The sequence below is a fragment of the Mesitornis unicolor genome, unplaced genomic scaffold, assembly GCF_000695765.1.
Source record: "Mesitornis unicolor isolate BGI_N332 unplaced genomic scaffold, ASM69576v1 scaffold48571, whole genome shotgun sequence".
Taxonomy (NCBI): domain Eukaryota; kingdom Metazoa; phylum Chordata; class Aves; order Mesitornithiformes; family Mesitornithidae; genus Mesitornis; species Mesitornis unicolor.
In genome coordinates this window covers 3,579-28,730 of record NW_010164051.1, presented here as the reverse complement: position 1 = coordinate 28,730, position 25,152 = coordinate 3,579, and the positions used below count along the sequence as shown (strand labels likewise).

Sequence of the window (25,152 nt, the reverse complement as noted above, 5' to 3'; positions counted from 1 at the left end):
CAGAATAGTGGTTTTAATTCTTAATGTGACTGAACTTTTTTATCTATTTTTATATAGGTCTATTAAAATATAGATTATATATACACACACATACATATATACTTATATATATGTAAAATGCAAGTGCAGGTTTAATAATTTAAACTTTTTACAAGTTTGCATCTAAATAGGGTCCTGTGTGCCTTAAATACTTACTTCCTATTGTACGAGCACATTTTGGCTCAGCAAATGTCATCTACAAGTTTTGCCCCGTTGATCCCACGATAGGTTACTCTGCTAGGCCGGACTAAGACCCCATGGTTCAGCTTACAGGTGAAATAGCGCTTCTCCCCCACGGAGCCATCGTTCTTCCCCTTGGCACTTCTGAGTTCAAGTCCGAGCCATACCCCTGGTGCAAAGTCCGTAGGACCAATGTACCTGATTGTTCCCATCTCGTTGGAGCTGGTCAGAAGAACCTGGGAGCCTTCATGCAGCTTCACTGGTCCCTCTGTGTTAGCTGCAGCGGTGGTGTTACTCCAGCTGCGCCGCAACACAGAGTTCTTGGATCTAGTTAGGAAAAGAAACAAAAGAGGGGAAAAAAAAAAAAAAGTCTTTTCTCTCTCTAAAACACCCAGGGCAAATCTGTGACTCAGGGAAGCACATGGGGAAAAAGAACCCCCTCAAATCCCTTTTTTAAAAAACTGGTTTTGATCTCATGTCAGCAGCAAAACACGTAATAACATTAACAAGCTGGTACACACGGCAGGCTGAAATACTTGGAAAATCAGTTTCCTCTCATCTGATGCTATGATCTACAGTATTTATCATAGGTGATAGTATTGGTAAATTAAGCAGTAAAAAGCATTTTACTTGGGGCTTGAAAGAGTTTGACCAAAACAACTTTTAATGGGCAAGCATCAGTCAGGCCCACCAGGACAAAGTGAAGTCCTTCAACAAGACCCTCTGAACTTCATCCAGCTGTGTGAAAATGCAAGAACCTGGAGAATATGCAGCTATGAACCACTGGTAAACAATGTAATGCCAACCTGAATCCAAGGACTGTAATCCTGGACACCCACAGAAAGACTACCAGTCTACTACTGGTCCATTTTAGAAGAAAAACAAACATGTAAAGGTGTAGATATTACACACGCATGAAGATTTGCTTTTGAACAAAACACAGTAAAGCTACCAGCCAGATCACTCATCCATTTTAAACTCAAGACACTCACCTAACAAAGGAGTTTCTTCTGTTTATCTCCTTCTGTGAAGATGCAGAAGTGGTGCTTAGACTGCGTCTAAAACCTAAGTGGAAAGGTTAATAAGTTGCGTAGGACTTCTTAAAAAGAACAAACACAAAAAAAAAAAACAACACTAAAAACAACCAACACTTTACTAACTCATATTCTTTGTGTTTTCTTTTATGCTGCTTCCACTATATTTGCTACAGATTCTCCCCTCCAATTCGGAAGTGATGAAACTTCTCGTGAAAATAAGTGTTCATGACACATTCAAATTTTCAGAGGACAGAAATGAAATTGAACAAACAGAACACGAGTAATTTGAAGCCAACTTCTCACAAAAAGCTTAAGTAAGGAAAAATAATGACTTCAATTAGCTCACAGAAGCTTTAGTCATTTCAGATGGACCCCTCCGTACACTGATCCCTTCATTAGTCTCAGTTTAGATTAAGGAGCAGGTTCAATTTCTGTTTAACTCTGATTAGAATGCAATACAGTAGTAAGGGAAGAGAATCAGTACTTTTAATTCTAACGTTATTTCTGCCAGTATAGGGTTAAATAACAGAGTTTCTTCCGCAGGCCTCATTTTTAGGAAGGGACCAGCCAGATGATTTGCTGGCATTTGGGTTCCTTGAGAATCTATTCTGCTTTTGGAGAGGTTAGCTTTGTTCTGGTAGGTTCAACCAGCAGGTTTTGGTTCCAGAACAGCAGCCTGCAGTAGGCTACCTAAGCCAAATCACGAGCACCTTACACTCCTACCTGGAAAAGTGTGATTCATTTCACTCGAAGTCCCTGCGAGAGAATCCAGTGAACCTGTTAGTCTGAAAAACAGTAACACAACAAAGAAGTCATTTCAGTTCAACCCTGAACAAACCTACTGCTGGGGTCCTTCCTGTCAAATACTGATTCAGTTCTGATTCTTTCCCTCCCCTGTCCACCCCCAAGAGACACAAACATTTCAGTTGCAGTCAGGCTGGTATCTAAGAGATGCCTGGAGCAAACCTGTTCATTCAAATTACTTGCCTTTTACTCAGCAAGAGAGGCAGCAAATTTGAGGCAAGTTCTTTAACGGTTTGGCTAAGCTAGGACATTCAGGGAAAGAAAAGCAAGAACACATCTAGAGTAACTGGACTCAAACATAGCAGGGAAGAGCACAGCGCTCCTCAGATGTTCTTCTTGAAACCTAAGAAAGAGGCTACAAAGTGGTGGATGCTTTGGTTCCTCTGTGCAGTTAGCTGCAATGAGAACTGTAATTCCAGTCATGGCCAAGGGAAACTTCCTGTTATAACCAAATTTTGCTGAGCACACCAGGATTGGGTCATGAAAGTAAAGTTTAATGAACACAAACTGTATCAGAAATGGAGGCCCTGGAAGGAAAATATTTGAAGAGGCTGCAAGAGAAACAGCAGGACCTGCATTGCCAATTTATACTCTGCTTTCAAAAAGCTGATCTAAAATCCACCAAGTTTTTAATGGAGGTTATCAACTTCCAACAGCAGAAGAAAACATTTCTTTCTTCCACATCTGCTGCAAAACTTTGTTTCCCACTGGAAACGTGGTAAGAAAGCATCCGGAAACGCAAACATTACAACAGCTTCAGAGCTCACCTCTGTACACGAGATGGTGGTGCAAATATACCGTATCTGGGAAGACAACTGAAGTACTGAATGCCTCCCACGGAGCCATCGTTCTTCCCATGGGGCTTGTCCAGTTCAATTCCACACCAGAATCCTACAGTTCAAAACAGTACAAGCATGGCACTTAGAACAAAACACCACAGGCTTTTCTTCATCTAGGCAGCCGGTACAGTTTAGCATTCACTTGCACCAAGGAAAACAGTTCCTAGCTAGAAACTGTCCAGAGAGTTATTTTAGAACACATATATTTATTATTATCTGTGTAACTAGGCAAAAATTTATATAATAATAAATCTAAATAAAATCATCTCAGCACTTTTATATGCTTTCAAGGAAATTACTGACATTTAAACTACTACAGAAAAGGTAAAACCTTTGATATATGTACTAAAGCCAAGCAGAGTATTAGTGAATTATAACAGTGGCTATCTGACAAAGGGGAGAAAGGAAGGAGCATCAGTAGTGGTTCACATTTCCCTCTTCAGTCCTCTGACCACATGGTTTATGCCTCATCTGAGATCATCAACAGTAAAATTAAAGTTTTGCTATTAATTCATTCCTTCTCTCCATCTAGCAAGTTACAATTAATACAAATTGCAAGGCTGGTTGTAGGATATTGAGAGAAGGGTCCAAGAATCAGAACTGGCCAGCAATTCATCTCGCAGAGAGCACCGCATAGGCATCAAGATGTTCATAAGCTCGATCATTCATAACCTGTGATAAATGGGAGCTAATTATGTAAAGGTGCTAAATTTCATACTCCATTAGCAGTCCTTATGCTAGCCATCCCCAAAAGATTCAAAATCTAATTCAAGTCACTTGGTACTAAGGCACTGGATAAAACAGTAATTCTAATTATCAGCTCAAGAAACAGGGGAATGACAGCTTATGAATTAGAAGGGCTCAGCACATCAGAAGTTCTCCCCTTCCTGTTTTCGGAATTAAATAAAGAGCTGCATTGCAGCAAAAGAAATAAAGTTTGGGTAACTTCCAGAGCTTCAATACATATTAAAATTTAAATACTTAAAAATGCACTTGTTACATTTTCTAGAAATTACCACTTTTGCAAACAGTGAAGATCTGTGGTATTTCCATCCTCACTTCTTCCAATACCATGTTTTTCTTCAAAAACATTCAATCCCAAATTTGGGAGGAGAGGGAGGAGACTTGCACTGTCAAACAGGTTTCTGATTTTACACTTGTTACAGTGTATTTGGAAAACTGGTCCTTTTGTCATTGTTCACTTTGTGAGCAACAACATGAAGGTAAAAGTGATCACATAAAGTGCAGATTGACAGGAAAGTCTGAAGCACAGAGTGCCTGCAGTGAAACTGGGGAAAGGGGCAGGAGGGAAAAAAGCTGCGTACTGTGTGCTGTGGTACACCACAACCTCACGTTCTGTCACTCCAACATTTCCTTAAATATCGATGCCACCAAGTGTCAAGACAGAGTATTGCTGCTTGCGTGTCAACCAAATGGACCTCATTTGAACTGGCTACCCACACCAACGCTCACCAACTGTTTTTGCATTACTCTTGCAAGAAGAAGATTACAGATAAGGACATAAAGAACGTAGAATTTGGTTACAAAGAACGAGTATCCAGAAATTAGTTTCCATCCTTTAGAACAACTGCGATGTGATTTTTAGGAAGGGGTGGGAGGGAAAAGCTGAATGGGAGAATGATGAGAAAAAGGTGAAAGAGTTTGGGGCTTTTTGAGATGCTTGCAATGTTTCATCTGTCCTGTGACCTAGTTTTGCTAGTTAAAATTTAAATGCTCACAATTACCCTCTTAAAGATGCCAGGAATACGACACGATAAGAGCACCAGTATTGCAAGAGATGAGCTGTGTCAAAATGGCTATTTCAGTATCAAAGCATTTCTCCTAATTAAGCTGTGTTAGTGAACAAGTGAAAGTTGTATTTTAAACCATTATTTTTTCCTGGCAGTCACAGTAAAGTAAAAAATAGTCAATGAAACATAGGAGAAAGAACTTTGAAACATATCAGTAAAATCAGACTACTTTTTTTTTCAGGGAGTGAGGAAAAAGATGGAGTTCTCTCAATGTTTATGCCCTCACATGCAAAGCTATTCAGTACTGATTCTATAACAAGAGTATTGCAAATACCTGGTGCAAATTTTGTCATCCCACAAAATCTGACAGTGCCTGTTCTCTGTCCTACCACCAGTACTCTGTCTCCAACCTGAACTTCTCCTTCGCCAAAATGATTTTTCCTTGTAGCCGGAGAACTATGCAACCCTGTTCAACAGAAGGAACAAAGATCTGGAATCAGTGACATTATATCTTTAAAGTTTAGGAAAGTCTTAAATAGTGGGCCAACTGATTGGCAGAATATCTATCTTTAACATAAGTGTACCTTTAACACATGGCAACACATCACAAATTTTGCCTAGACAAAGAATTGCTTTGCTTCAGCACAAAAACCGTGGACTACAGCCTTTTCTCTGCACTTGAAAGGTGCAGTGACCAACTACAAGAACAGTTTTCCTCTTGAAGATGTCCTAAAATAACTTTTTTAAAGTTGCCAAACTTAAGTTTATGGTTAAACTACCTCCCAAGTGTCTTTCTTGAACTACCTCAGATTCTGAAACAACACAAATAGTTCTACATCAGCATTCAACACAGCAGCAAACTCCCAGCTGTGGAAACACACCTCAATAAAACAGACCATACCAGCACTCATTTTAGACGAGGCAGAAGACACTCGAGTCCCTGCTTTTTTATTGCTAGTTGAGTTCCGCTTCTTGCAGTAATTCTGTTTGCCTTCCAAGGAGGTAGAAGAAGAGGAAGAGCTGCTGTACACAGGAAAACCTAAAAAACATAAATGAAAATAGTCCTTCAGAAATTGTCTATGGAAAAGGACAGGTTACGCAGAAGCGAAAGCTTCTGTAAGAAGGCGGTTGTTTGTTCTCCACAGTGGGCAGGAGACAAAGTCAAGAGCCAGAAGCAGAGGCTGTTAAGCAGCATTTACACAGAGACCTTTCAGGAATTAATTACATGAGTACATCTGCCCCTGCCTGAGGGATCAGCTGACAGCTGAGTGCTGGAATAGGTTTCCAAAAGCCCCTTCTTTGCTCCTCTGTGAAAGTTCTCCTAAACAGTCACAGAATCACAGAATCATTTGCTTGGAAAAGACCTTTCAGATCACTGAGTCAAACCACAACCTGTCCACTACTACACCATGTCTCTAAGCACCTCAAGTACCCATCTTTCAAATATCTGCAGGGATGGTGACTCCACCACTTCCCTGGGCAGCCTGTTCCAGTGCCTGATAACCCTTTGGGTGAAGAAATTTTTCCTGACACCGAATCTAAACCTCCCCTGGCACAACTTGAGCCCACTTCCTTGTGCTTGTCACTTGGGAGACGAGACCAACACCCACTTCACTACAACCTATGCAAGTCCCAGGCATAGTTATTAAAATATGAGAGCCTTAGTAATAAGAGTCCATGCCACCACACTTTCAGCATCCAGCCATCTGATGAGAAGTGGAAGGCAGGTGATATTATGTGAGTGAATTATTGTCTGGATTAAAGCCTACTATATTCCATTACATACTGTATTAATATTAAAATCTCTACTATAAAATAAGAATGGGAAATAAATCGCTTTTATCTCCATTTGCAAACCCTGATGTCTAAACTGTCCAATAAGACTGATGTTCAGCCTTTCTCCTTCCTTTTCAAGGCTCTCCCTGGTTCTCTCCTTTTCTACCCCATTCTACCCAAAGTAAGGCAGGGTACAGTAAGACATGTCTACACCTCAGTTTCTCAACATATCAAAAACGAACAGAATACTGCTTATCAAACTTTCCAGAACACTCAGTGGCTTCATTCAGTAGCTTTTGCAAAGCACCTTGCCATCGACACAGGGTTTATGTGTTCAATATAATTTAACCCTCCAATTTAGCAAACTGAAGGGACTTCAGCAGGCCCTAGAATCCATTCCTCTGCTATCAGGCAAAACAACTATTTGTTAGAACACTCTACCAGGCGTGTGTTTGACCTGCTCTTAAAAAGCCTCCCATCAGGGAGATCTTGTGACTTCCTCAGCAATGTAGTTCACCCCATAATTATCTGTACTGTTACAGGGGCTTTTCCCCCTAATACAAAACCTAAATTACCACTTTTAGCTCAAGATTTCTTATTCTTGTTACACATGCAGAATGAGTCACACTAGTCTTCGTATTTGAAAGCTTCCTGTTTTATCCTTTTAATCTTCTGTCTTTTTAATCACACAATTGCAAATTCCAACAGCTTTTTCTCCCAAGCCGTGTTTTATACCTGCAGTTTTGTGGTGTCTTCTTTCAGTTCTCTCCAGTTGATTCACATCTTTTTGAGATACAGTGTCTACAACCAGATGCAGTGTTTTGGCTGAGGCCTCAGCTGAGCCAAGGAAAGCATCCAGGTCTCTTCCCAGATCACAGCTGACCTTCCCTTTGACATATCGCTTTTGCAACAGCGCAACGCAGACGACTCACGTTTACCTGGCGATACTCAATATCCCCATGTCCTTCTCTACAAAACAATGACCAGGCACACCATTCCTAGAGTGTGTTTATACAGCCGGCTGTCCAGCCTTCCTACATAACTTTGTGGTTGTCCTCACTCCTGCGTCTTCCCCGTCTTACTTTCTAGGTTGGATGTTGGCTTTTCCTAAAGGTTCTGCACCTGCCTTACAGCAGTATCATCAAAACCACCAGACCCCAAAGTAAGGCTTCCCTCCAGATCACTTTGGAGCCTTTGGAGTCCTATTATTTGCAGATAGCATATTCTAGCCATCAAACTGTATGCCAATCAACTTCACTGTGTAACCAGAACCGGAAGAACCAGCCATTTAGTGCCCTCCATGAACAAAATGTTGGAAACCTCTGTCTACACAAGTTTTTAGCTGACCTCTGAAAAAGCATCATGTAGGACAGTGCTTAAATACCTTACACTACTCTCTTCCCCAAGTCTCTTCCTCACAACTGTTCACTCAGAGAGGACATCAAAAGATGTTTTTCTTCAAAAAGAGTACATTCAAAGTCACAGTCAAATTATTGCAAAGAAATACTGGTTTTAGCAACACTTGTAGTATGATTTCATAAACAAAACCTCAAAGGAAACCCAATTTTCACCATTTGTTAAAGACACTTCTGAAACTGCAGGAAACTGACGCTTCAGGTTCAGTGCACAAAATACTGACGCAGTAGAAGTCACTACCCGACTCTGAAACTAGGGAATTGCAGAGAACGATTCGGATGTAAAAGGAAAGTTTTTAAAAGCTAGACTTTCAGTTCTTATATGTGAAGTTTGTTGTTATGAGTCTTCCACGATACAGTGGCAAGACTGTTAAGTGCTGTTAGATGGTAATTTATTACACAAGCTTGAACACAGGAAAGGATAACAATTCCAACAGTACACACACGGTTCTTCATCAAAATCCAAGCAGTAATGGTACAGGGCAAAAGGTCTCCCTCAGAAACCTAAGAGGGTAATTCTGCAGATCCTCTCTAAGATCATTCACTAAGAGACAGCTTTCAGCTTTAAGGGCTTGTCTATATTCGGGCATGTATTGGGATAGAGGCTGTTACCAAACCAACACAGAACGCCAGCCAAACACCCAAACAAATTACCCCTAGTAAACTAAATGTGTACAGCCCACTTGGGACGTGAATACAGACAGGCAAGGCAGCTTTTTTTTTTATGGTGTAGATACAGAACTTTTACAGAGGTAAGGCAGTAACAATACTTCCTCTACCCAAAATTCTTCTCAAGATGTTAACAAATTGAAAACTTAGTTACCGTCCTTTGCAGGTACCGTTTTTCCCCTGTTAGCAGCCATAAAGTTGTTTTCAGAAGCACTGTCTTTTTTTGCCATATTTAAGCCTATGGAAAGAATATATACAATGAAATACAGGCATCCTAACCACAAACAAGAATTTCACAAGAAAGTCACGTACAAAAACAATTTGACAAATGCGCAAATTCGCGGCTGCATAGACCTGTAGAGTTCCTTAGAGTCTTGATAAATGGCTAAAACAAGACTGCAGAATTGTTTTGATGGATAAGCAGAGATGTTAAAACAGTCCAAACTATCTTGCCAAACAATAAACAAATTATTTGCAAAATAGAAATGTTTATATTGAAGCTTTACTGAAATCTTTCAAACATTTACATCTATTATATACACAACATTCACTGTCATAGTACTTGTGTACTATTCCCTAGTATTAATTTCACAATTTCTGCATTAAAGATTACACAGAAAAGTTGAGATACTTGAGACCCAATCTTCAGTCTACAAATAATGAAGTATGTCAATATCATCTTTAAGAGCCCAGCCCTTAGAGCAGCACTCTTGTGATAAGCACATGAACTAGTATTGCCACATAAGTTATCATTTGTGAAGTCATTTTGCATTTCTGACAGTTTCCTACCCTAACTCAATGAAGAAAAAGCTCATATATAATTCATCCCCTCCCTGCCATGAAAGAAAAATCACATCTGTTCTATTTAACTATATCTCTTGGCTCAATTCAGCTACAGGGACTGAACTGGTTTGAAAATATACTGCGTTTTCCAAAATTTTATGGTACAGCCATTAAGGTATCAGATCAAAAACTAGTGTTTGTGACTGATAACACATTTCTCCATTTGATCACAGTAATCCTTCTTCTAAAAACTTACCATCAATATGGTGAATTATTCAAACTCAGCAAAAACAAATCCAATGTGAAAACAGTATTATATTTTACTTTGCAGCTTATAGCTGGATCTACAAAAAGCATATTCTTTTTTCCTGGATCATTACAAACCAGTGTATCGCAGGAATGAAGTTTAAGGGAAAGAAACGTAATCCGGCAACGCACAAAAACGCTACAAAACACAGCCCTGCCTCTGCAGCTTCAGCCTCCCACTCGCTGCAGCCAGGGAATCAGGCAGGCACGTTAATTCTAATGGACCCTTCAACGCAAGAGCATCTTACAAGTGGCAGCTTCCAGGTGACTGCCAGTGGGTGTAAGCTCTGCCAGCCAGATGATGCACAACTCACTCTCATTTTTACCTAAAGCAAGTATCAAATGCTTAGAATTTACAAAGATACAAGTGCACCTTTATGACAGGAAAGGGGGTTCACGATTAAACTGACTGGAACACGCCAGCTGTGACAAACAAAATGGTCCTTTTGGTTATAGTTTAATGAGCTACAATCAGCTCACAACGAACCGAATGAAACATCGAAAAATATTCAATGGAAAAAGTCAGCTTAGATCTGCTCCTGAGCAATACTCCTAACAAACCGATTATTCTGAGCAGCTTTTTATGCAGGATGTCCATTTATAAATAGCTTAAATCTTGTGCTAATTGTAAATACACATAATTAGAGCTTACTTCCCCCTCAATCTTGGTAGAGTTAGAGAAACCATCCCAAATGCTGCCAAAATGCCTCTCTCCTACTGGCCTGGCACACTGTTCCTACACCCTGCATCATATTGCTGGTAAAGAGTGGAATGTTTCAGGGTGCATGAGCAAATTTCCATCCCCTAAGCTGCGCTGCCTTAGCATGAGTCACCTAAACAGGGTTGGAAAAGCAAAAGAAACGCTAATGCAATGTATTTCATGACATCATTATGTCGCCAGCCAGACACGGGGGCAGACTCTGCATGGTGAGCACTGCACATAGCAGGGAAGAGTCTGTCCTCCAAACACCTTGGGACCTAAACAGACACAAAAGATGCCTCGTTCTCACTTCACGAGGAGGGAACTTGCACTGAAGGATTATGGAATTTGAATCAAATCAATTACCAAAAGACTAAGCCAAAGCCAGGAACTGGCCTGTAACTCCAACTATTAGACCAAGGCCATATTACAAGGCATCCTTTCTCTTCTAATGTGCCTCTGGTTTTACTCTGATAACTTAATGAGCAGATAAACCACAATCAGTTAATTAGTTCCTTGATAATTTTGACAGAACATTAATTAAATTTCTTCAATTTCTATACATAAGGGTGTATATAGATTAGTTTCTACATTTTCACCGATTTCAGTGAGATGTTTCAAGTTACCCAGGAAGATCTTAGTAAACGAAATCACATTAAATATAGACATTTAACTAGTATCACAGCCAACCAGAGATTATTTTAAAGGCTAGTTAATAAACATCACCTTCGCATCTCCAAGTGATGAACTAATTCCAAACAAGTATTTTAATTCCAAGATTTACATGGCTGGTGCCAGTTCTTGAAGATCAGTATCTCAAGCCTGTCTCAACACAAGAAAATACTCACCACAATTCACTTTGGAAGTTATGTGCGTCACATCTATTTTCTTGGCTTTGACAAAAGGCGAAGACTGCATAGAAGAACTTTGTACAGAGCTTCTTCTGTGACCAGAAGCCTTGGTTATTTTAGAAAGAGGTGCAAAGATACCTGGAGAGAAAACGGTATGTGCCAAAAAAGAACAAGGAGTAATTTTTTTGGCTGCTATCTCTTACATCAATTCATTTAAGGCTTTTTTTTCAGCCACGGTCACGGCTTGCTATGCTGTCAAAGCACTTTAGGAGAGGAAGGACTGGCTCAAATGAACAGTGGGACCAAAAGGCTTACCAAGCACCTTGAACAGAGTAATCCAGCAAATCAGTAAAACTATCGACCAGAATCTTTGTCCTAATGGTAACATTCAGTCTCCACTGTCACAAAACACAAGACTTTGTATATCATGAGTGTCCATGAAATATCAATTAAAATACCTCAATCTGGAAGTTGGAAAACCACCACAGGCGTGAATCTCTTAAAAAGACAGGCAAAGCAGGTAAAAACACCATGGCCATTATTGTCACAACACAAATAGGTTCAACAATGTAGACGCTCGTTTCAGTGGTTTTGCAACCAAAACACTTGAAATGGTTAAAAGAGACAATAAAGCACTAAAAAGAAAAGCAACAGAAATTGTTCTCTGTTTTCATTCACCCAAAAGGTTCATATCTCCCAATACTTTTTTCAAAACTCAGGATTTAAGAAAATGTAAGAAAAAAACAAGAGGTTATACCGCGTTTCGGTGCGCACTTGAAGTACTGGACCTTCCCAACACTTCCATTGTTCTTTCCTTCCGGTTCATCCAGCTCTACTCCAGCCCACTGGCCACTGGCAAACTTCGTTGTGCCACAAAATCTTAATGTCCCAACCTAAAGCAAAAAGCATCAGCACAGGATGACTTTGTTAAACAAGTACTGCCTACGAGAAGACAGTACAGATTACGAAGGAGACAGCAAGTCACCTCCAGCTTGTGATCACAACAGAGAAATACAAACAATCTCCCTTGATTATTGACATTCCAATGCCAGCCAATGAATTCTCCAAAATGTATGAGTCTTTCTGCATCTATTTTGTCTTGAACAAAAGCAGTGGTTACAGACAGATCTCATATCAGACAAGAATTAGGCAGTAAGCACCACTGTACAATACAACTCCAAGTCAGCAACGCCTAACGAGAAGTTTTACTGTCAGTGTCTTCCACACCAATAGCTCCAGAATCATGGCTGATTATCTTGCTGAACTGGAGATTCCACAGAAATACGAGATAAAACATCCTATACAATATATCTCTGTGTGTACAAATATGGATATCTAGAAATACACATATTTTTCATATATATTGCAAAGGTTAAAAGGTAAACTTCAGAGTATGCTTCTTTTTCCCCAAAGAAAAAATTCATCTTTTATTCACTCCTTATGATTACAGAAAATGTAAAAAGCCAGCAAATGTTCTAACATTTTCTCACTGTTTCAATATGGACCGTGTAGATTCTGAACAGACAAGAATATCAAGACAGACCAGTGTTGCTGGCAGACCTCAGTCTCCACAAATACACATTACAAGCTCACACACTTCAAACAGACGAGGAAGGAATAACTAACAGAGATGCATTTAACACTGATTTAAATTCAATTTTAGATTTGATTTTTAAATTAGTTTTAGTCAGAAAAACCTTTGATCTTTCAGTTGCTCAGTTTCCATTATCTCATGTGACCTTAATACTATTAGTTCATTTGTCACTACGACTTGACTGTCTAATCCAGCTCTCAGAGAGTAAACAGACAGAAACCATCTTTTTTCTTTAAAGCCTTCCAGCTACTCTTTCTTAATATTCTGTAAAGAAACAGACGTGACCCAGAGCTTATTCTTCTTTTACTTTGCAGATCTCCTTTAAACTTGATTGTTATAGGCAGACGCATCACACTAACCTAGACCCAGACTTTTTAGCTAGCAAACCAGAGATGAAACTCAGCCAGAGGAAGCTTGGCCAAGCCGCCCAACAGACTCCTCCACTCTCCAGGCACCAGCCAAAGGGCACTTATGGAGCAGAGGGAAGGGATGAGCACCTTAAACTGGAGGTGGAGATGACAAAACTGAGGCTCCAGTTTCGCACAAGCCCTGGGACTTGTGCAGGCAAGGAGCAGAGGACACCTTGGAGGATATGAGAAGCAGCGCGGGAACAGGAGAAAAGTTTTCCTCCAGCTACTGGTTTCCCTGCACTCCCATTTCAGTGAGCGTCCATTCAGACAACACACGATCTAGCAGAGCATGAGCTGCTGAAGCTGGGGGACCCCAAACCACAGACACAAACACTGGCTTACACAGCTTTCTACCCTGTAAGACAACTAGAACGGCAAGCGCAGGAGGAATCAAGAGGAACCCATCTTTCCCTCTGGCATATACTGTGCTTGGCTTTCAAGCTCCATTAAAGCAGATATTTTAGGAGACTGCAGAAGTAGGAAAGAGAACAGGAATCCATCAACATTGCCTGTAAATATATTGCCATTCCAGTGCCCTCATCACAGTTTCCGAAGTCCGGAAATAAGAACCGATCCAAGAGGAGGTTAAGATTGGGCACCATTTCCATCATCCCGTTCCCACTTTTGCTCCACCCTGAGCACATTTATGAGTATCAAGGGAGAGGAGAAGACAGGGCTGAGATCAACTTCTCCATTCAGATAAATGGAGAAACTGGGTGGGAAACAATGTGGGAGTAAAGCAGAACAGCTCCTTGCACACAAAGAAAGGAAGGGAGGAAAGCAGACGAGGAAAAGGAAGACCAAAAAGCACAATCACATTCCTCCTTCCCACCCGTCAGATGACAGCTCTGGCTCCTTTAAAAAAAGCTAGCTGAAAAGCCCTGCTGGCCTTTGGCAGCAGAAAAAGAACTTGCAACAACTGCCCTAAAAAAACACTGTAATAGCACACTCAATAATGAAAAAAAAAAAAAGAAGTAACCAAACCCAGGAAGCCTTATCTGCACACAGTAAGGACACTGCAGTACAAACAACTCTGCTGGTCTTACTTGGAGAACAGATACACAAGAGGACTAATTCCTTCCCTTTCTTTTTGTCAAGCCTCCATTAACTTGCACTTACATTATCTCCCCTTGCTTTCACTGTGCAATGGCTTTCTGTAAAATAAACTTCCATGAACCTCTTACAGGCTTCAAAGAATAAGCGGCTTCCTGGACGTACTTCAGTTAAAATGCCTTCTGCATAGCTACTGATTCCTTCCCTTCTCCTGGCCCAGCTTCAAGAATACACCAAATGACAATACAGAATGGAACCTGCTTTGCACTCTCCGTGGAGTTCACTGGAGAACACTTCAGCTGTGCTAACCACATCTGAAGTTCTACTAGAAAAATTATTTCAAGGTAACACTACTCAAACATTAAATTTTGCTCGCAAATGCCTTCAATATTTACCAGAATAAAATATTTCAAATCTCTTTTAAAGAGTTCTAGCACTCCTAAATCACTTCAGAGCCCTTGCTATCCAAGCAAATAAGAGGTATGAATACTAACTGCAATATTAGTCTTACATTTGTCAAATATAGTTTTGAAAACCCATCCAGCAGGGTGTCTTCTTAAAGGCTGTTCACATTTGAGCTGGAATAGCTACATTCTTATACTTCCACAACACTGTGTAACAACCCCGTTGGCACAGCACTGCTTCAGAGATTTTAGCTGCATTGCACCAGTGAAATTGGGTGACTATAGGCTAAGCAGAATTGAAGTTTTCTTTTACTGCTTTCTGGAAACTATCGGGGTAATTCACGAATGCATACTCATAACTGAAAGCCAGGCCACTCACAAAGTAATCTGTAAATTTTACCATCATTTTGATGTGACACCAAAAATGCTCATAAAAGCTGAGCCATGCTGATGTATAATAGGAGACTCTTAAAAGATTTTTTTTTACAGATACAAAATGCAAACAGCTGTCCAAACAGCTTTTTCTAGTAGTGACTTTCTTTGACACGTAACTGTTCAGCTTATTACTTTTTGTTACCAGATCCTTACTGCCATCCAGAGCTCATACCTTCCAGAAATTGTTTCAGACCCTCAAATTTGAGGTATGCCTCCAAAGGGGTAAATAAATTGACTGTCAAGAAATTATGAAGTTAATACCAGGTTGCTCATCATACCTTCTGTCCTGCAATAACAACACGATCCCCCAGCTTCAGGCCAAGCGATAAAAGCATGGCCTTGCCTGTGACATGATCATAGTTTGGAATCGTGGCTTCTGAGATGTCACACAAGACAGGCACTGCATCCAGCAATATCTGCTTGATTTCCTTTGCACTGGCTGCGGCATCTGCCATTTCCAGGGGCATATCTACTGGGTCGGGAACCACATCCGCTGGAATCTGCCCTTTGTCATTCTGGAGAAACACAACATAGCACAGGATTTAGTGTCATGAGAAGATAAACCTGATCAGGCAAAGCCATAGCAGTTCACGAACTTTTTTAATCCTCTTCATTAGATGCATTTCCTAGACTATAAGCAACTACAAAAAAATACATTTTCACATAAGAATGCCAAAACATCCTTACCAATATAAACTAGTATTTAGAGTGTCTTATTTTCAGAAGGGTTAAGCTAGCAAGATTTTTCATCTTCAAAACAATAGTAGTATTCAAAACACATGAAAAAAACCCTAGGCCAGAGTTGTTGGAGTGCCAGCTCACCTGGAGGTAACCTTAACTCAGGCCCAGTTGTCCAGACAGCAACTACGCTGCTGGGCTGCTAAAATGCCAAGCTCTACCTGCGGTTTCTTCAGCAAGGGCCAACGTACGGAACTTCACCTATCTGCCAATTTTCACACAGTTTGTGGAAACAGAATTATCTCAGTCTTCCAAGTTTGTCTCAACTGAGCCCCTGCACTCAGAACTTGCCAGAAGCTCAAAGAGGGAATGAAACAGAGCAAAACTTTATTTGATTTGTTTTCCTAAAAAACAGATTAAAAGCTTAACCTTCCCTGAGTCCCCCAGAAAGCTCCCCGTCTCAACCCTAGAAAACTATAATCCTTACTCAGTCATTTACACTCTGCTGTCCTCACTTAAGCAAACTCTCACAGCCTCTCTGGTCAGAACTTTATTGTGGGTAACTCTATTCTGCAAGTAAAAGGTCAGCCTTATTCAAGCCACAGCACCCTAAAGACAGGAGCAGGGAGCTTGCTTTGAGTTGTCCTTCATCACATCGGTCATTGTTTCGATCACATCAGTCCCACAATTCAGCCCAGCAAGTGCCCTGCAAATCTCTGTGTCAAGAGCAGAGGCAAAGAGGCAGAAGTGGACACAGTGGGACAGGACTGCTCTTCTCAAGGGCAGCACCACCTTGTGCCAGCTCAGAATGCTTGGACAACTCCAAAGTGCCGGACAGACTGTTCCATTTTCCCATGGCTTTTTTTCACCTTTTGGTGAATCTACAACCCAACTCCTTACCCTAAAGGCAGGATTCGCTCCATGTTCTAGTAAACACTTGACAGCTCCTGTACACAGGTTAAATGCAGCAATATGCAAAGCTGTTCCAAAATCAAAATCGCTACAGGTGGCATCCACATCTGCAATTAAACATCACATGTGAGGTAGACAAGTCTGTTTCATGAACATATCACCCTAGAGATTCCTTGAGAGGACATTCATTTTTAGGTTATATTAACATTTATACAGATACACCACTATTTATGTACTAAATGCATATGAGAAGTAATTCTACATAGAATATCAACATTACCTGCATCTGTTTAGTCATACCATGAACCAATCTGGAAGATAAGCATTTACTTTCACTCATTTTATAATACTGATGACTTAACTGCAGAATTAGTGCTATTTAGGATGTCCAATCTACTGTGCTAAGATTAACAAGTTAGTAACTTTCGGTTTGCATGTAAAGCAAAGTTTCAGAAATATTTCTATTTTATTGCTTCTAGGTGTCAAATGTTAAAATGAGATGTATCTTCAACCAGTTGTTTTCCTTTCAGAGCAGGCAATGGGGCAAGGAAAAACTGATTATACCTCTGCTTTGCACTGATTTAATTACTAATGGCGAAGAACGAAGTAAGAGATATAGTGATTTTTATAATTTCATCGTTTTCAAAGAATTGCACTCTGAAGAGCCTTGCACTGATAGCCTGGAAAATGGAGCACTGCATTTGACTAGAAGCATAATGTATATTTCCATCAATTGTTCCCAATATATCCTGCAATCTGCTATGAAGTTATTACTGTTGTAGAAGATTGGAGGTTTAATGTCCATTTAGTCTTTGGCTCCTCTCCTGAACTGTACAAGAGAGATGTCAGTTTGTGTGAATGATGCATACGACTGTTCATCAAAAATGCCAGCTAATTTAATACACAAACCAAAAGCCAACAATGTTGCTGTTGCTAAGCAATAATGTTCCAATTTGAAATACTGGTGAGGAACATAAAACTTTCCACCTCAGGGCTGTGCAGTCCCAAAAACCACCAGCCCTTCTCAGTGTGATGATACAGTTGGGATATACTCGCTTTGACTTATATAATTACACTAAACTAATATTTTAGGAGCAAATAAAACATCAACATGTATAGGAGATCTAGAAATACATATGTCTGTATAGGTATGTCAACTTTATACATATTAACAAAGATTGACTCTAAATTATATAAAGATCAAAGGTAACGAGTTTGGGATCAAATTTTAACAGTTTTACAGTTGCACTAACATGAATACAAACTTCATTATTTTACATTTAATTGGCACACGCATGAAAAAAGACCAGATTCCCGTGATGCAGTCATAACAACTGATGTATCTTTTATACATCAAATGTCAAAAGACCATTACCAGCTTAAAACCGAATAGAAGCTGGGTAGTTGTATACAACCATTGAAACGTCTACATTTCATGAGGCTATCAAGTTAAGTATTTTCTGCACACATAGGAACCAATTTGCAGAAATACTGATCAGGAACCTCAGCTACTGAGTTAGCAACAGTTGCATGTACTCCTACTCGAAAAAGTGACAATAATTATTTTTTTTATGAGACTAGAATGACTTCTTCAGACTCGCAAGCTTCATGCTTGGAGGTTTTAAACCCAGCTTTCCCACAGCTTTGTCCTAGGTCCAAGTTAGCATAGTACAGGTGACAAAAAGACAGACATATATATCAAATGTTACCCAGTAACTTCCGCCAAACTGTCTGGGGGAAATTCCTGAGCAGCAATGGTCTGTCATTAGCAACCCATGCAGGTTACAGTCATCGTCTAATGATGCAACACAACACTACTAATTCCTCAGCCTTTAACAATTTTTATATTTAAAACCTTTAAAACTCTAAGATCAAATTTGCAAACGATTGAGGAGTAAATCCATATAAAGAATTTAACTGCAAAGCATCATAAAGGAAACAGTTTAGCAGTAAATCAAAAGGAAACACCTGTGGTACTTGCTGTTTCACAATGGGTGCCTCAGAGTCAGTATACCACTATCTTGAAAGGTTATTTATACATTAACAACCATTTTTTCTAGAGTTCAGTATGGATCCATCCACAGCATATTTGCCTTCTACGTATATGTCCTCCCTTCTATGCAAACTGCCTGATGAAGTATGGAGCTAACGTTCTTCTTTTCATTAATTCAGACCATCCACCGTTTTCATGTCATAGGGCAAATAGTTTTATACATTTTCTGATACAAAAAAAAAAAATCACCTGCTTATCTAAGAGTTGCCAGCTGCCAAGGCATTTAACCACAGTGGTTTCCTTGGAAATAGGAGCGAATTCCCACCCTTTCTGCAGACACCGCACACGAGGGGATGAGAACACCAAATGCAAAGGAGGTCTGAAAGAAGACCTAAGATGCTGACGCAAATTATGGAGGCTGGACTACTGAAATGCAATGTGGACTTACCTAACTACTGAGCAGTGTTATTTTGTCTTTTCTTACCAGCCTACACATGTTCCTTCTTAAGCATTTCTTACCAATAACAGTGCTCTTTAACCATTACCTCTATGATGATTCAAGACATGGTAAGCAAGCCTTGTGTACTGCAAAGACTCATCAGCTTTTCAGAATTTTGAGACACTCTTTACTTACAACCAGCTAAAAAAGAGCACTAATCACTTTGCAAAATGGCACAGTCAGAGGGATATTCAGTAGAACAATTCACTGTTCGTACAATTTCAGTACTAAAATTGCTTACTGGTTTTGGTATCCTAACAAAATTAGGAACAAGTGGTTCTGGTTCAGAATAATTTCTGTATTTCCGTTTGTATAAACAGGGCTCCAACTACGAGTCTCTCCTAATATCATTCCAAAAGGTATTCTCTGTTTGCACCCAACACTAAAGTCAAACTGCTCCTTACACAGAACCTTTTAGAGAGCCAAGAAGTGGGAAAAATGAGCATCTGAAAGTTGCTTCGGTCACCAGTTTGCTGTATGCCATTGCCAAATCCCCACTTCTCCTTTGCTGTTCTCCAGGCATTTCATCAAACATACTTCTCATACTTCTCAACTTCTCACTTAAGGAATCTTAAAAACCCTAAGAATTTACCAGAGTAGTTACATCTTGGTTTTCTGCATAAATTCTCTTAGCCTTCAACGTAGAAGTAACCTGTTTGCTTTCCTTTCTCTGAGATACTTCTCTACTATCTTGTAGAAAGCTCAAGTTTAAAAACCAGCAATGGAATCAGTGCATTAAACCACAAAAAAACAGAGAGAAAGAGAAAAGTGAACCAATAAGGCTGGCTGAAAAAATAAGAAAGTAGATATTATTTATGCACAGTGGGTAAACAAACCCTACACTTAAATACCACTACACACCACATAACAACAACTGCATGAAACAAAAGTAACAATCCCTACCTTTTGGCTGGGCACTTTTCAAAATAACACTGATAAGTTCTGGAACATCAAAGTAGGCAGCATAATGCAAGGCATTCATATTTGTCCAGCGGCTGCGTAAACTGCTATCAGCACCCAAATCAATAAGCTGTCTCGCAAATTTTACAGCGGTTTCAACATCACCTGCAAGACAAGTTTTGTAAAATACGCATTAGATATCTATTTGACCTCAAAAAACGTTCATAAGCTTATGTGCAACATTGAATATACATTAAAGCCTTGAAGCTCACAGCAGAACAATTACTATGCCTCTCTTTTTAGGATTAGGATGCAGAAAATTTTGCTTTGTATTATAGAAGGCTGAAATTTATACTATATAACACTATGTGTTTAATGTAGGTAAGGTGTCCCCCACCAAAACCAGAGCTTTTAGACTCTGATAGAAGAAAAGAAATTCTGCCAACACCAGAAAAGCTAACCTATGCCAGGCCTCACCCTGAAACTTAGTTCAATCTCAGAGGAGAACTAGGTGTGGGTCAAAAAAAAAGCAGCACAACGAAGAAAAGCTAGTAAGTGTGTTCAAACAGAGTTAAATAAACTCTTCTTTCCAGTACTTCTGATCATAAAGAAGAAAAGAAAAGAACAGCCTGTCACATAAATGTTCTAGTTTCACTGATGTCAGAAAGCTGATGATAGCTTAGTTCGCAGTTTGTCCCTCAGTTTGAAACAGCCTTTGCTACATTCAATATACATTTAAGCTGGTACAATTCTTTGCAGGACTTATACCACTGACTCAACTTACTCCCAACTGCCACAGTTGCCACCTGTGCTACTTGTGAATCTTCCTTGCTGATGGCCACTAGAAGAGCCAAAACTAAGCACTAAAAAAACAACCTACTGCAAGGAAAAACTCTGTAAGAGTCAGTGGGATTAGTCTTTGTGAATAAATCAGGTTTTTACATCTACAGTCATGTTTCTTTACTCACCAATACCATGAGCCCCTGATTTGCAAGTGTAATGCAAGAGAGTCATATCAGTCAGTCCATCTCTGTCATTCACATTGCAGCCTCTTTTAATGATCTGAGAGACAAGTGGAAAACAAGCACATTTTAGCTCTGGTGTATCTCTGACATCAGCATTATTTAGTAAGTTATTTCAGCTATATTGACTCCTGGCTTCATTCCAATGGCTAATAACAAAGAAGCCTGCCAGAATAACTGTAACCGCAGAACTGAGTAACATGCACAAACGTAATAAATAGTATTATATGAATAACATTAACTTTCATTGTTTACAGATTTTAAAGCTTCTAAGTATTGTTACTTCTAACATACATTTACATGCTGCAAAGTTCACTGCTTAACTGAACAAAAGGACAATAACATCATTTATCAAGCCTCTCTCCTCATTCTTTGGTCTCTCAATTCCCCTCTTTTCCCCCCTGCAAAAAGCCCTGTTAGATCATAGTAGGAAGAATCTTCCCCACCTGTCTAGAAAAGCCAGAAGAAGAAAAATAATAGAGTAGGATGAAATCACTATAAAGAAAGTGTCTTCTGAAAACAGCCGACTGCAGTTTGCAAAAGGAGTTCAGATCCTAACTCATTTTGTGCCCTGGAAACACTGCCTTTAAGGTCAGGCTTCTCTGTAACTTCATATATTGAAGTTTGTGATTACTGCTAAGTAGGAAACCGAAACACCAAGGTGAAGGGTATCTAAACAACTGCTTTAAGAAGAAACACTGTTTCTGCTGCCTATTCAAGTCTACCCAATTTTTATCCATCACCTTTCTCTTTCCAAATGAAAGCTGACAACATGTGGAACACAAGACACTGCTCAGTAACGACTTGTTAAAGGGCAGAAACTCTGTCTGCATTGATGATCAGCTTTGCTTCTGAATGAGTGGATTAGTTGCCAACATGGCATTTCTTTAACGCTGAAAGCATTCAAGGGTCTTCATTTATACCTCACCTCATTCCCAATAATATCAATATTCTGCTGGACCTGTGGAACCCACTGCCTTAAGATAGCAAACAATTCAGAAACTGATGTTTTGGGGTTGAAAAGTATTTCTTGGCATGATACATCATTGGGATCAAAGAAGGAAAACTCTGTTAAACAAAAAAAAGGAATCATTAGATACAATTGTAAGTTTTAACATTTTCTCAAACTCGGAGGCAAAGAATAGCAGAGAGAGTCACTTCACTACTAATCACACAGGAAAATCAGAACGCTGAACTAATGTAGGAAGTTTTCTTTAACACCCAGTGTAATTTTTTCTTTAATACTAACGTCTTGCTTGCACTTCTGAGAAAGCTTTGAATCAGCAACCAATTCAATGGTACTGCAAGACTGATTTAAAGTTTAGGCAAGGACTGAGAGAGATGTGCAGTGATGATGCTAATAAGAGTTTACTCTTGCTTCAAGCTAGCCAAAGACGGCCGATGCTAAGCTGTGCCCAAGCACAGACAACAAGCCCTTTGATCTCTCAGTGATTAAATGCAGACGTGATTTCTCCATATACTACAAAACTTGTCTTGTACTTCTTCTTCCATCGCAATTGACATAAAACATAACGTATGCACAAATACGAAAGGCATTCTGTGGCCTCCAATATTTTCAGATATTTCATCAATGTATCAATCCCAACTAGTGGCAGCTGCAGGTAACAAACATCTTTAAAAATAAAGCCATCAAGATAAAACAAAAAAGATCTATTTTTAAGGTTTTAAGCCTCATGTTGCTTCAGGCAACATGAAGCATGGGTGTAAAAAACACCTCACTATTAAACTATGATATTTCATGTTACTTACAGGTCTGTGTGTCTGCATTTATAGACACATACCGTATCTTAAATCTGTGGAATTTCTTCCAACTCCGGAAAATTATATGAAAGAATCTGGATAGCAACGGCTACTAGGAGAGGGAATGCAAGCAGCATCTACTGTCATCAGCAAACGACTGAATCCTGGAAAACACTGAGCTTTTACCCTCGCTGCAGCCATCAGGGAGCTGCCTTTTAGAAAGGTTTCAAATAAACGCACAATGTCAGCTTGCAACAATCACGGACATAAGGCTCTCCCAATAGACATACAGGTGAAGTAAAATAGAGCCTCTGCCATCTGGGTGTATGACGGGGTATGAATTACCTCTGGATGAATCATCATCACCTTTCCTCAGAAAGAGCATACCAAACTTCTAGACTGAGTTAGCAGACAAAAGCACATCAGGAGCTCACTTACTGGCTATCTACAGTTCCCCCAACTGCACTGCCTTGATTCAACAAGAATAAAAAAGGACAACTTCACAGATATTTAGCATGAATTTTTAGTTGCACCTAGCATATCAAAAATAAACCCCCTATCTCCCAGCACTACACAAAGTGTGCTGCTTACCTACATTCTGTGCATTGACACAGATCTACTGATTTATCTACCAACATTTAACTTCCGCTTAAACCTCAGATGATTTCATCCCAAAAGCTAGGAAGTATGGAGACAACTTGCCAACAAGATTAATGATCTCACACAACATGCGTGATTCTTACTCTACCAGGAAGCTTTCCAGCTACTAACCCAAACCAAATTACGTCTCGGAAATCAGCTCTAACACGCTGTTACCATTAGCATGCTAGGGTAAAAACCTGAGAATACATTAAGTCCTAGTAACAACCATCACAAGTGCTTAACAGGTGATAGACTGGAGCCTTTGCAAACCAAAGAATGTTACAGAAAAGCTCTGAAAACAAAGTTCCATGAAGGGATGACAGTGGTGTCTAGACACTTTAAAACGTCACCTTCTCCACCTCTGTCTTTCCTATGCAGTGATTACATTGCTCAACTGTATTCAGTCAAAAATAAATGCACTTCATGAAAAGCAAGAATTTGTCTGTTGTGGCTTAACATTCTTTACCCAGATTCAGGAATATTACTGTTACACCGGTAACAGCGATCTCCTATAAAAGGAATTGGTTTTATTCCATGAGTAGGCATAGACTGAGCAGGACAGGTAGCAGTGATACTGTAGTGTTATTAAAAGATATCACAACACAACAATGTGTAAAGAAGGACAAATGGAAAACTTTCCTAAGGAATAAGAACGCAGAATGGAATAAATCATGGCAGTACTTAGAGCAGAATAGGCCAGACAAGTTAGGAGATCAGGGCTAAACCACAGAAAGACATGTTCATGTACTAAAACACATTGTGTGGAACTGTTAAACTTCCAATCTGCGCTAACTCATCAAATGGGTCTCAAGAATGCTGACTATGTCAAAGACAAAACATGTATTTATTTGCCCTGAATACAGTTCATTACTGTAATCAATGCATGGGAAAACAGAGGTGGAGACAGTAATTTTTAAGGTACAGAGATGCTACTAACATCTTCTGCAATATACAAAGGCATTATTATTGTAGCTACCTATGAAGATACCTACAGTGACAGCTTAATATATTATACATCCTGTTTAAAATATTCTCATTTATACATGTCAAGACAATTCAACATTATTTGAAAAGCCAATCGCCGACACTTGCTATAATTTGCTGCAAAAACTCATTTCCCAGCCCTTACCACCACAAACATCTACACTTCCAGACACACCTCCTATAGTCCATTGTTTACATACAAGAAAAAGGGTAACTCTAGTGGTTTCAAACGTGATGCAGATGTTTAACTACATTGAATTACTCTCATTTCACATCTTAACACAAATCCAGTTCTACACTGAGATGTAAAAAACCTACAAACATCTGACCACACACACACAGAAGAAACAGTAAGAAGGAAGAGATATTAGAACTTAAAATGCATGCAGTAAGAAAAACAGTAAAAGCATAGGTCTTCAACCTCTCATTTCCTTTAAAAAAATAACAGATAATTCGTGTAACAAGCACTAAACTTCTTCTGAAAAGACAGAATAAATTAAGAGTTGACAGCTTTTTTTTCTAAAATCGATTCTTCAAAATTAGTCTCTGCTGATCACAAATTCATCTCCTGTTAAAAGTACGTACCACAGTCCGAAGGCATTGGTGCTGCAGCAACAGAAAAAGTAACAGATGTCTCAGAGTTTGGGAATAAGAACTGTTTTCCGATGAGGGAACCTCCTTCGAAGGAGTGTTCTGGGAGATCCTCTATGGTCAT

The 25,152-nt window shown here is 39.6% G+C and overlaps 1 protein-coding gene across 1 annotated transcript; it reads right to left on the bottom strand.

Annotated features, from left to right (window-relative positions):
• Positions 1-221: 221 nt before the first annotated feature.
• On the bottom strand, positions 222-25,152 carry CLIP4 (CAP-GLY domain containing linker protein family, member 4). The gene is made up of 15 exons (XM_010194154.1): positions 25,023-25,152; positions 21,979-22,118; positions 20,997-21,090; positions 20,032-20,193; positions 16,625-16,743; positions 15,325-15,561; positions 11,908-12,043; positions 11,148-11,288; positions 8,665-8,748; positions 5,552-5,689; positions 4,985-5,116; positions 2,828-2,951; positions 1,980-2,041; positions 1,212-1,284; positions 222-546 (listed from the first exon to the last, which is right to left on the bottom strand). The coding sequence occupies exons 1-15, from the start codon at positions 25,150-25,152 to the stop codon at positions 222-224; spliced, it is 2,097 nt and encodes a 698-aa protein (XP_010192456.1).

Excerpts from the sequence above, each read along its gene's own strand:
- CLIP4 (XM_010194154.1), bottom strand. The coding sequence starts at position 25,152 with ATGACCATAGAGGATCTCCCAGAACACTCCTTCGAAGGAGGTTCCCTC. Across the intron at positions 16,744-20,031 it reads GAAAAGTGCCCAGCCAAAAG|ATGTGGATGCCACCTGTAGC; the intron begins GTAGGGATTGTT and ends GTTTAATTGCAG. Across the intron at positions 2,042-2,827 it reads CCACCATCTCGTGTACAGAG|ACTAACAGGTTCACTGGATT; the intron begins GTGAGCTCTGAA and ends ACTGTTTTTCAG.